General features: G+C 48.5%; 1 protein-coding gene across 8 annotated transcripts in view; it reads left to right on the forward strand.

Moving 5' to 3' along the window:
- SETD5 (SET domain containing 5) overlaps positions 1 to 13,145 on the forward strand; it is a 148,096-nt gene that overhangs the window by 70,590 nt on the left and 64,361 nt on the right. For all 8 annotated transcript variants that reach the window (XM_054033504.1, XM_054033498.1, XM_054033499.1 and 5 more), the window contains one exon: positions 3,884 to 4,126. In XM_054033504.1, coding sequence (XP_053889479.1) covers positions 3,884 to 4,126 — 243 coding nt within the window. The remainder of the gene's footprint in view (positions 1 to 3,883; positions 4,127 to 13,145) is intronic.

Consider the following 13,145-nt stretch of genomic DNA (forward strand, 5'->3'; position numbering starts at 1 on the left):
TCCAACCTAAACCTCCCCCACTGCAACTTGAGACTATTACTCCTTGTTCTGTCATCTGCTACCACTGAGAACAGTCTTGATCCATCCTCTTTGGAACCCCCTTTCAGGTAGTTGAAAGCAGCTATCAAATCCCCCCTGATTCTTCTCTTCTGCAGACTAAACAAGTTTATTAACTATAAAGAGATTTTAAATGAGTACAAGTAATGAGGCATAAAAGTCAGAAAGGGTTATAAGAAAATAAAGTTAAAATGCTACTGGTGCCGTTTCTCATCATATGCTTTCAGCAATCTTACTGACCAAACTTCTTAGTTCAGGACCCCTTCTCCCATTGTCATTTCAGGTGCAGTGAATGCAATGGGCACTGAGGGAGAAAGGGGGTGCCTTGACATGTTTGTCCTTCCCTTTTACAGTTTCAGTCCCTTCTTGAAAAACATTTCCAGTTGAGTACCAGGAGACAAAAAGTCTAGGGGGAAGGATGTTCCCTGCATTAACCAAAACGGTAACATTGTGGACTCATAGGCCTAGTCTTCACTTACCGGCTGGTCCGGCGGCACGCCATCGATGTTCTGGGATCGATTTATCGCGTCTGGTTAAGACGCGATAAATCGATCCCGGATCGATCCCGGAAGTGCTCACAGTCGGCGCCGGTACTCCAGCTCGCCAAGAGGAGTACGCGGCGTCGACGGGGGGAGACTTCCGGCCGCGTCTGGACCGCGGTAAGTTCGGACTAAGGTACTTCGAATTCAGGTACGTTATTAACGTAGCTGAATTTGCGTACCTTAGTCCGAAGTCCGGACTAAGTGGGGACCAGCCCATAGAGTCCCGTATCAGTGGTGAAAGCAGATTTTTTCTGTGCATCCTTTTTGAAAGGAATCTGTCAGTAACCTCTAGTTAAATCAAAAGAGCTGAGATATTTAGCTTTGCTTAAAATGTCCAGCATATCATCAGTTGTACGCATGGGATACACATCTGGCTCTGTGACAGCATTGAGTTTTCTACAGTCAGCACAAAACCTTACAGTGTTGTCTTTCTGAGAGATCCAGTTCCCAGGCGAAGCCCAAGAACTGTCAGAAGCTTTAATTACTTCTAGGTCCAACATGCTTTGTATTTCTGTTCCTGCACCTTGACAGTGGGCCCTGGTCCTTCTGTAATGATTTTTTTATGTCAAGTATCAGAGGGGTAGCCGTGTTAGTCTGGATCTGTAAAAGCAGCAAAGAGTCCTGTGGCACCTTATAGACTAACAGACGTATTGGAGCATGAGCTTTCGTGGGTGAATACCCACTTGGTCGGATTTTTTTATGGGTTAGCAAGTGTCTTCCCTGGCTTGTTAGAAAACCCTCTTTGTGTTCTTGCAGCACAGACAACACCAGACTGTTTCCAGCCATCACACTTGAGACTCACTTAAAATTTGGTATACCAGTGCTTAAAGTGTAAACCTCATTTAAAAAAACAAGCTGTGCATAAACTCTGCTTGCTGCGCCACTTTGACATACCAGGGTAGAGTCCAGGCTGGAGGTTACAGCAGCAAAGCATTGTAAAGCGCACCCCAGGATAGAGGGCAGGGGTGACACAGCTAGTCATTAGTCTGGATTGTACCCGGTATGTCTCACCATCCTAGTTCAGTATCTTGGTCTGATAGTCGCCAGTACCAGATGGTTCAGAGGAAGTTGCACAAAATCCTGTAGTGGACAATTATATATGTAACTCATGTTTCTGAATATTGTTATCCTTTGTTTATCTGATCTAACATAATTGTGAATTTTCTTATTATGCTCTGAGGTTATTCTGTGGTGCCTGTCACTGAAGTATCAGTGCCAAAAACATTTCAGTCCTTTATGAATCCTTCTAAATTCTTGGCCTCAGTATCTTGTGTCAGAGAGTTCCATGGGTTAATTATGTCATGTAAAAAGAATTTCCCTGTTAAATTTATTGCCTTCCAATTTTATTTGGCTCCCTTGCTGTAGTCTTATAAGAGAGGGTAAACAGGAGCACCTAATTATATTTTCTCTCATTCACTTTTAATAATGCCTTTATCATGGCCTCATTAATTTCCTGTCAAAACTACAATCCCAGCCTTCTCAATATCGTCTCATGCAGAGGTCTTTCCATGCTTCTAGCCACTTTTCATTGCCCAGTTCTGCACCCATTCTATTTATGCTCAGGGTTAGCGCCCTCCACTGTATTGGGTGCTGCACAAACATGTAAAAAACAGTCTGGTTTAAGAGAAAATGCAGCAAATCAGTGTAAAAACAATGGAAGGGAAGGTAGGACAAGCTAACAGTGCTAATATTGTATACTTACATATTTATTTTACAATTATTTATTAATTACATCATCGTCATGCCTAGAGCCCTAGTCATGGACCAGAACTCTGTTGTGCGAGGTGCTGTACAAACAAAGAACAAAACGACAGTTCCTGCCCCAAGGAGCTTACAATCTAAGTGTGAAACAAGAAACAGATGTGTATAGATATGTGGGATTACAGGGAAACCATGAGACAGTGCTACTGGTAGGCAGTGGTCTTAGCACACCAGCAGCCTGACTGTTGTCAAGTTATTTGTAGGCATCACAGCAAAGGAGCATTTGAAGGAGGATAATGAGGTAGCTTTGCAGATGTTTATGGTGAGTGCCTCGCAAACGCAGGGGTTAGCCTGGGAGAAAGCATGAAGGTGCATGTTTATGAAAACTTTACAACTAGGTGATGGAGGCTGGAATCATGGGTCAGTTGGAGGTAGGAATTGGCAGCAAATAAGAAATTATATGTAAAGTGGGGATTGATCCTGAGTGTCCTTGAAAGTGAATACAAACAACTTACGTTTAATTCGGTAGAGACCAGGGAGCTGGTGGAGAGATACCGAGACACATGGTCAAAGTGACAGGCTAGGAAAATGATCTTAGCAGCAGCATTCTTAGTGGTTATGAGCGGAACAAGATTGCATTTGTCAAGATCAGAGGGCAGGATGTTGCAGTAATCAAGACACAGAATGATGAGTGCTTGGACAATGGGCACATCTGTAATGTTCCGAACTGGAGTGAAGTGTTTTTTTGTTATTTTTAACTATTTTATTATGTGTCTATTTCTACTATTTAATCCTCCACCTGTTCTGTTATTTCTAAGTTTCCCTTTTTGCAACCTCTACACAAGTGTGCATTTTTACTAGCCTATTTCTACTTTTTATTCTTAAACATTTACCTTTTTGTGTTTTGTCCTTTCTGTTTTGGGGGTTGGGAACTACACCTCTACCTCGATATAACGCTGTCCTCGGGAGCCAAAAAATCTTACCGCGTTATAGGTGAAACCGTGTTATATCAAACTTGCTTTGATCCACCGGAGTGTGCAGCCCCGCCCCGTTCCCCCGGAGCACTGCTTTACTGCGTTATATCCAAATTTGTGTTATATTGGGGTAGAGGTGTATAGAATGAATGTTGGGGCGAGAGCAAAATGAGGAGTGGGGAATAAAGGGCTGGAAGGGGAAGAGTATGCAAGAGGAGCAGGGAAAAAGGAGGAGGTCAGGAGGCAAGTGAGAAAAATCGGTCTTGTTTCTCTGTTCCCCATGCCTCTGAGTCTGTCTTCTCTCCATATAGGACAATTCAAGCAGTGTGCCCCTTATGGGTTTCATCCAATGCAAAATTTTCCATGGCTCGCTAGTAAGAAGCAGCTTTATGCTCTGTGCTAGAGGGTGTAAAATGGTACCACCTCTTGGGTACCCATGTGATCATCTGAGTAGTTGAGTGGGGCCCCAGGGCTTGGTGAGCAATTCACTTTGCTAGTTCTGGCAATAGAGGAAGAAGGTTGGTGAGCTCCAGCACTTCCACCAGAGATTCTAGGATCGAGTTTTCTCCCAGCAAGTGCTATTCATTCACCCTATGTTCTTTGATGCAGAATTCTCCTTCTGAAGCACATGCCCTGGATGAGAACACAGCTGAGGGGTGGGAGAACCGGATACGGCTCTGGACAGATCAGTATGAAGAAGCCTTTACTAACCAGTACAGTGCTGATGTACAGAACCTCCTGGAACGGCATCTAAGCACCAATAAAGAATTTGTGGGCAAAACTGCTGTGCTGGACACAATCAACAAGACAGAGTTGGCCTGCAATAATACAGTTATTGGGTCCCAGATGCAGGTAAGAACCAGAGTGAATACAGGAGCAAATGGAGGCCAATCCCGTGGGGTCCTAGGTGCAAGGTCTGGGCTGGGTGAGCAAGAAGGCCATTTCAAGTCCCAGATGCAGATAAAGGCATATATGTGTATAAGTATTTGCAGTAGAAATAGGGAGGTATGCTATTGTTCAAGGCATTGGTAAAACCTCATCTGGAAAATTGTGTGCAGTTCTGGTCATCCAGGTTCAAGAAAGATGAATTCGCACTGGAACAGGTACAGAGAAGGGCTCCAATGCCAATCAGGGGAATTGAGCTTGTCTTACAAGAGGAGACTAAAAGAGTGTGGCTTGTGTAGCCTAGCAAAATGAAGGCCGAGAGGGGATATGACTGGTGTCTATATGTACACCTGAGAGGAGATGAGCTGTTTAAGCAAAATGAACAATGTTGGCACAAGAACAAATGGGTATAAACTGGCTGTGCATACATTCAGGCTGAAAATTCGAAGAAGGTTTCTAACCATGAGCGGTGAGTTTCTGGAACAGCCTCCCAATAGGATTAGTGCAGGCAAATAACCCAACTAGTTTTAGTTTATGAATAGGATTATATGACGAAGTTGCCTGCAGTATCAAGGGGTTGCATTCGATGACCCTGAAGATCCCTTCCAGTCCTATGTTTCTGTGTCTAGAAGGAAGAGGTTAGTATAATTCATGCTAAGGCTAAGATTTACTCATGGATATTATTAGTAAAAGTCAGGGACAGGTCACTGGCAATAAGGAAAAATTCACAGAAGCCCGTGACCTGTCCCTGACTTTTACTAATAATATCCCTGACAAAGCCCAGCTGCGGGGTCCCCACACCGCCTGCAGAGGTTTGGCAGCTGCGGGGCCACTCCGGGGGCCCCCACCGCCTGTGGGGGCTCAGAGCTCCAGGATACCCCCACGGCCGCCGGGAGCTTTGAAGGACCCACAGTGCCCGCAGCTGCTCGGAACTCCAGGGGCCGCGCCGCCCGGCAGCCTCTGGCTGCTGTGAGCGGGAGGGAAGCCCTGCCACCCATAGTGGCCAGGAGCTGCGGGGAAGCTCACCACCACCTGCAGCAATTAAGAGCTGCATGGGGCCCACGGCAGCTGGGAACTCCAGGGGAGCCGGAGTCCCCCCGCTGCAGTTCCCAGACGACAGGGCTGAATTCATGGAGGTCGCTGGAAGTCATGGATTCATGACTTCCGCGACCTCCATGAAAAAATTGTAGCCTTATTCATGAGACATCAGGCCAAGAGTCTTTATAACTTCTTGTACACCCTTCCCAACTCTGTTTATAGAAGAATGGGGTCCTTCTCAGGGATAGGTCCAGAAATCTTCCTGGCCTAGCCAAACCATTGCTGCTACGTAAGGGATGTTTTATGCCTTCCTGGAATATATTTTCTTTTCATGCTAAGGTCCACACATCCATTGCAATGGGTACTTCAGCCTTACGGATTAGGGGCGGCATCAGACCTTTCAGTCTCTGGAGCAGGGGTTATTTCCTACTTCCTGATGTTCCCTCCAGTTTTTTCTGTTTTTACAGCAGCCAGTGGCTTAATCAGCCCTCCCCACTGCAAAGCTTTTCTGAGGGAAATTCCAAATTTTGCTTCAAATTTTTAGACCAACAGTTGGACTCAATGTGTCTTGTCTAATTCCCAGATGTGTCCCGGGTCTGTACTGGATTTTTGAGGAGATTGTCCCCTCAGCTTCACTTCCCCTTCGGAGGCATTTGCATCAGCTGGTGCCCTGCTTGCTTCAGGGAGCAATCTAGGCCCAGAAAGGCCAGCAATGAAAGGAAAGGTCTCTGTCTCCTGCTCCCCCACTTATCGAGTGTCTTGCTGCAGAGCTCAGCTGCCCCTGGTAGGCAAGATGCAGCCCAGTCTAGATGGGGTTGTCTTGGCCCCCCATCCCCTGGCAGGAAGGGAGCCTGGCAGGATTGGAAAGAAGTGGCTCTGGGGCAGGCAGTCCCCCTCCCCCATCTCCATGAGGAGCGTGATGTCAGAAGGATAGAGCACCTGGGGGAAGATAGCGCTGTAGTCTCTCTAGCCCGCAACAGCAATCATGCCTTTGGCTGTGGAGCGTGATGGCCTCCTCTGTCTTCGCTTACCCTGCGGGTTGCAGATGGAGGGCACCAGAGACAGCACTGATGCTGCCAACGCTGGAGAGTGCAGCAAGGATCTACAAGCCCAACTCCTTCCCCCTGCTGACTCCTGTAACACACAACTGTCCTTCAGTGGAAACAGACGTCTATGGCTCATGTGGCTCCAATGTAGTAGAGGAGGTAGAGCTTTGGAGGAGCCCATCTAGGGTGACCAGACAGCAAATGTGAAAAATTGGGACAGGGGTGGGGAGTAATAGGAGCCTATATAAGAAAAAGACCCAAAAATCGGGACTGTCCCTATAAAATCAGGACATCTGGTCACCGTAAGCCCATCCCTGAGCCCCAGGCCAATACCTTCCTTGACAGACCTATAAGGGGCCCATGTGGGGGAAGGGAGACAAATAAGCCCAACCTCCTTGACCACAGGGAGATTGCTATCCACTTGAAATGTTTTCAGAGCAATCTCTGAGCTCAAGTTTGCTACTCTCTCTGAAGCAGGATCATAGGGACAAACTCCCAAAGGGCGATAAAATGAATAATACATTCAGCACCATTTCCCTCCTTACCTTCAGAGTGCAGCATGGCATATCAGTGCAGAAAGGACCAGGCCATCGACATGCTGATTCTTGAAGCATGCAGATCTCTCCCACCACCAGGGGAATTCTTCCTCTTTAGAAAAGGAAGGTCAGCATTTCACATACAAGTTAGAGAATAAAATCGTAAACTATAATTTTTTATCGAAACCAAATAGAGGAGAGACTGTCAGGCAAGAGTGTAATGAGTTCTGCAAAATTACCCTTAGGAGGTCTGCATTCCCCTAGACAATCTATAACTATCTAACTGTTCTCATACACACTGGGGAGATATATAAGAGCGGCAGAGGTGTCCTGACAGACCTACAAGACTGAGAAAGTATCAAGCTGTCATCATCAGCTGGCGCTGCGGGTCGCCGTGCCCTGGCTGTTGGGCTGCCGTTCCCAGCTGGCGCTGCGGGTCGCCGTGCCCTGGCTGTTGGGCTGCCGTTCCCAGCTGGCGCTGCGGGTCGCCGTGCCCTGGCTGTTGGGCTGCCGTTCCCAGCTGGCGCTGCGGGTCGCCATGGCTCTCCTCCACCTTCTCTCCCCCAGCAGATCGCTGTGGAGTGATGAGCGTGGCAACTGCCCAAATGTGGAAGAACATTTGCTTCTTCTCTTTTTTCCGGTCCTGCCAACACCAATGGGGCACCCACCAGCTGTGGCGACTGGAAACAGGAGGGAACAGGGTGCGTTGAACACCTTCCCAGCACCAGATCCCCCAGCACTACCTAGGGGAAAGACGCACTTTATCCCAGCATCTCAATCTCGGGCACACCACTGGTCCCCGGAGCCCCGGCACCCCATGGAGGCAGAAGTGGGTACTACTCCTCTGTGGTTGCTGAGAGAAGAATCCTCTTCAGCGTCTGAAGGGGAACGTCATGTATCGCCAAAAGCCCACCATCAGTACCCAGCCTATGCTCCACTGAGCTTCAGCACCAGTCCTCCAGCAGGCATCTGGCCAGTGGGTCACTGGCCTATGCAGTGGCACTATTGGAACCTCGGGGTTTCCCCTGATGCTGGGTTCTTCCTCCCACCAGTCCCACTCTGTGGTCTCCGGAAGATGGGCTACCGCTCCTTCCCACTTGGCACCGAACCCCGACTCTGCTACTGACTCCAGTACTGACATCCAGGAGATGCCTCCAGTGGACATAGTCAAAGCAGAGGAAGAAGGAGGAGCCCTTCCTCCTGGGCAAGCCTTCTCCTTGTCATACCCAGCCAAGGTGTCGCGGGTCCCAGTAGCCTGCTTCCACAGGATGATTTCTGGGCCCAGCAGGACCTTCTGAAGCGGGTCGCTTCAAACCTGGGCTTGGAGATCGAGGAGCTCAGAGACATCACACAGTCTTATTGATATCCTGGCTGCAGCAGCTCCATCCAGGCTGGCCCTGCCCATCAGTGAGACCGTGATGGGACCAATCCAGGCCCTGTGGCAAACTCCTCCTTCTTTGGTTCCCACTTCAAAGAGGGCAGAAAAGAATTCTGTGCTGGCAGGCGAGTTTGAACACCTGCACTCGCTTTGCTGGGGAGATATGATTTTAATCTGTGGGACTCCCTGAATAAATTCAAAGACTCCCTGCCCCAAAAGTCAAGACAGGAGTTTGCAGCCCTCCTAGAAGAGGGTTAGAACGTGGCCAGGACCTCTCTCCAGGCAGCTCTGCATGCTGCCGACTTGGCAGTCCAGACAGTAGCCTCTGTGGTCACCATGAGGTGCTGTTCCTGGCTCCAGTCCTCTGGGCTTCCCAGTGAGGTCCAACAGTCCATCCAGGGCCTCCCCTTCGAAGGCTCCTCTCTTTTCTCGGAGCAGATGGACACAAGACTTCATGGACTGCAGGGCTCTACAATCCTTAGGCCCGTACACTCCGTCTGCTTCCAGAAAGCACTTCAGGCCCTAGCAGCCTACTTGGTTCTCGGCACCTCCAAGACAGGAGCCTTACAAAAGAAACGGAAGGAGTTATAAATGGCGCCAACCATTTCTGCCCACCTCAGCCTCCCAGTCGGGTCTCAGAGATACTCTGATCGGCCCAAGCAGGCCTTTTGAAGGTGTGCCCAATGGCGCTATACCAGTCACAGTGTCAAATTTGCCTCCCCTTTTATTTTTGGACCGTCTGTCGCTCTTCAGCCTGGCATGGTCATTCACAACATTGGACAGTGACAGCTGGTTATACCCTGAAGTTCCTGCCCTCCTCTTTCCCACCAATACCTCTTCAGGGACCTTCTCGCGATCAACTCCTCCTCTAGGAGGTGTGTCATAAACAGACAGTTAAGAGTTAAGAAGTTCACCTAGCCTAGCTGACACCTGACCAGAGGAACCAATGGGGGGACAAGATGTTTCAAGAGGAAGGAGGGAAGTTCTTCCTTTGTTCTATTCATTAAGTTCTGTGCCGGAGTGAAAAGACCCAGGAATCAAACAGGGTAGTGAGTATTAGAGAAGGAATGTATTAGCTTATGTTTATTTCCTTTTGTGACTTGTTCTTTTTGCATAGAGGGGTAATCAAATTGGGTTTTCTTTTGTGTAACTAAGGGTTTTGCCCAGGGGAACATCCTCTGTGTTTTGAATCTGTTGCCTGTGAGAGTAGCTTACATGCTAATCTCACAGAGGTATTCCTTTCACCCCTTTTCTTTAATTAAAAGTCTTCTTTTTAAGAACCTGATTGATTTTTCCTTGTTTTAAGATCCAAGGGGTTTGGAACTGTGTTCACAAGGAAATTGGTGGAGAAGTCTCTCAAGGCTACCCAGGGAAGGGTTATAGTACTTGGGAGGGAGATATTTTGGGGGGAAGACAGAGTTCCCAAATGACTCATAAACGGTTGTTTAAACGATTTGGTGGTGGCAGCATACTGATCTAAGCTGGTAATTAAGCTTAGGGGTTCTCATGCAGGTTCCCACAGCTGTACCCTAAAGTTCAGAGTGGGGGTGAAACCTATGACAAGGTGTAATTCCCCCCTACGTATGGGGGTCATGGAGGACATTCCTTAAGACTTGAGAGGGAAGAGGTTCTACTCCCAGTATTTCCTAATGCCAAAGGGGACCTCCAACCCATCTTGGACCTGTGTTGCCTCAACAGATATCTCAGGAAATTGAGGTTCCACATGGTCTTCCTGGCCTCCTCCATTCCTTGCCTGGATCCAGGGGACTGTACACTGTCCTCGACTTGGAGGACTCATACTTTCACATTTCTATCTTCCGTGACCAGAGAAGATTTTTCAGGTTTATAGTGTGTTAGCGCCACTACTAAGTCACCGCCCTTTCCTTTGGCCTATCGGCAGCCCTGCACATTTTCACAACGTGTATGTTGGTTGTTGCAACCTTCCTCAGGTGGCGAGGCAGACAAGTCTATCTGTACCTCAACGACTGGCTGATCAAAAGTTGGTCGCAGGCTCAAGTACAGAATAGCATCAGCACAGTCCAAGCCACCTTCTGAGCACTGGGTCTGCTGATAAATGAGCAGATGTCAACTCTTGTTCCAGTTCAGAGAATGGAATTTATTCAGGCTGTGCGCAACTCAACCCAAGCCAGGGCATTCCTGCTGGAGGCCCGTTTCCAGACCATCCAATATCATGGCCCACCCTGTCACAACAGCTCAGGCGTGCCTCAAGCTTCTGGGGTCCATGGTGGCTTGTACTTACATGGTTCAATACACAAGGCTGCACCTCAGGCCCCTCCAGGTGTGGCTAGCATCACTTTACTCCCTGAGAAGACACCACTTGGACTCAGTGGTTATGGTCCCTCCCCTGGTTCTCGCCTCCCTGGGCTGGTGGAAAGATCCAAGATCGGTAATAATGGGGGTGCCCTTTGTTACCCCACAACCATCAGTATCCTTAATTTCGGATGTATCAAACGTAGCGTGGGGAGCCCACCTCAACAATTTCAGGACTTGGATCCTCTGGTCCCAGGAAGGAACTCTCCCTGCACATAAACATCAGGGAACTCAGAGCAGTGTTCTTAGCATGCCAGATGTTCCTTCCCCAGATCTCAGGCAAGGTGGTACAAGTCCTGACAGACAATACAGCACCAGGTTCTATATCAATAAGCAAGGACAAGCTCAATCCTCAACCCTGTGTCAGGAGACCATCCATCTATGGGACTTCTGTGCGAGACGCTCCATTCATCTCTAAGCTTCACATCTCTTGGGGGCCTGGAATGTATTGGCGGATCACCTCAGCAGATCCTCTTCTCACCACGAGTGTCCCCTTCATCCGGAGATCACCAAATTCATCTTCCAAAATAATAATAATAATAAAAAAATATGGAGATATACCTATCCCCTAGAACTGGAAGGGACCCCGAAAGGTCATTGAGTCCAGCCCCCTGGCCTCACTAGCAGGACCATGTACTGATTTTTGACGCAGATCCCTAAGTGGCCCCCTCAAGGATTGAACTCACAACCCTGGGTTTAGCAGGCCAATGCTCAAACCACTGAGCTATCTCCCCACCAAAAGTGGGGGCCTCCCCAGGTGGATCTGTTTGCCATTAGGCAGAACAGAAAATGCCATTGTTTTTGTTCGCTGCACGGCACAGCCAGGCTCCCTCTCCAGTGCCTTTCTGCTGTTGTGGACAGACCACCTACTGTACACCCCATCCCCTGTGCACACAGTTCTTCTAAAAATTAAGCAGGACAAGGCATGAGTTATCCTCATAGCACCAACATGGCCGTGCCAGCATTGGTTCAACATGCTCCTGGACCTCTCGGTGGCAGCTCCGCTCTCACTCTCACTCCCACTCCATCCGCACCCGATTTCTCAAGACCACAGCTGGTTTCCTCATCCAAATCTCACCTCCTTGCACCTAACTGCATGGATGCTACATGGCTGAACCATGAAGAGCAGGTCTGCTCAGAAGAGGATCGGCAGGTCTTGCTAGGTAGTGGAAAGCCTTCCTCCAGGACTGCTTACTTGGCCAAGTGGAAATGTTTCACTCGTTGGGCTTTTGAACATGATCTCTATCCATCTCGATCTTTCCTTCAGTCTATCTTGGACTATTTGCTCCACCTAAAACAGCAGGGCCTGGCCCTCTTGTCTATTAAGGTACATTTGGCAGCCATCTCAGCCTTCCACCCACCCCCCACCCCCCCAGTGAACAGCAGATCACTGTTCTCCCACGAAATAACGGTCCGGTTTCTCAAGAAGTTGGAAAAACTGTATCCTCAGGTTCACAAACCTGGTATATTTTTGATATTAAAATACTCTCTGGGAGCCCTTTTCATAAGCCCCCATCAGAATTAATATATTTTCAAAAATGAAAACATTTAACATTGTTTTTTGAGTTGAAATGCTTATCCTCCCACTCCCCAGGGAATTTAAATTTGTTCCTGTCGAAACTCATCCTCTTTCCCCCCCCTCCCCGCCTTCGAGTCATTAGCATAGTGATCCCTGCTACTTCTTTCTTGGAAGGTCGCCTTCCTTGTGGTGATCACCTCGGCCAAAAGGGTCTCTGAGATCAAGGCCCTTGCGTCAGAACCACCTTACATTGTGTTCAAGGACAAGGTCCAACTGAGTCCCTATCTGGCCTTCCTGCCAAAGGTGGTGTCACAATTCCATAACAACTAGGTCATATTCCTACCTGTCTTCTTCCCAAAACCTCTCAAGAACTCTGAGGAACGATGGCTTCATTCATTGGACGTTAGGCAGGCCTTCACTTTTTATATTGAGAGAACTAAACCCTTCTGCAAATCCATGCAATTCTTTGTGGCTATAGCAGAAAGGATGAGAGGGCTAACCGTGTCAACCCAAAGGATCTTGTCCTGGATAACCACCTGTATTTGGGCTTGTTATGAGCAGGTGAAGGTCTTGTCTCCGGCCATAGTAACCGCTCATTCCACAAGAGCCCGAGCTTCATCAGCGGTGATCCTCATGCAGGTCCCAAACCAGGGCATCTCCAGAGCCACAACCCGGTCTTCAGTGCATATCTTCGCGTCCCACTATGCCATCACCCAACAGGCCCGAGACGATGCCAGTTTGGAAGAGCAGTGTTGCAGTCAGCACGTCCATTAACTCTGAGCCCACCTCCTGGGGTTCTGCTTGTGAGTCACCTAGTATGGAATGGACTTGAAGAAAAAATGGTTACTAACCCTCTGTAACTGTTATTCTTTGAGATATGTTGCTCATGTCCATTCCATGACCTCTCTGTCAGAGTTACTGGTAAGGAGGAACTGACAGGATGAGGGGCCGACAGCACCCCTTATACTGGCACATATGCGTGCAGCTCCAGAGGGCGCTACAGCCAGCCCAACAAATACCACTGAGGGGAAATTCTCCAGCAACGGCGCACACACACCTAGCCTGGAATGGACATGAGCAACACATCTCAAAGAACAGTTATAGAGGGTTAGTAACTGTTTTTCCCTGTAGCCTGATT

The sequence above is a fragment of the Malaclemys terrapin genome, chromosome 7, assembly GCF_027887155.1.
Source record: "Malaclemys terrapin pileata isolate rMalTer1 chromosome 7, rMalTer1.hap1, whole genome shotgun sequence".
Lineage (NCBI taxonomy): Eukaryota > Metazoa > Chordata > Testudines > Emydidae > Malaclemys > Malaclemys terrapin.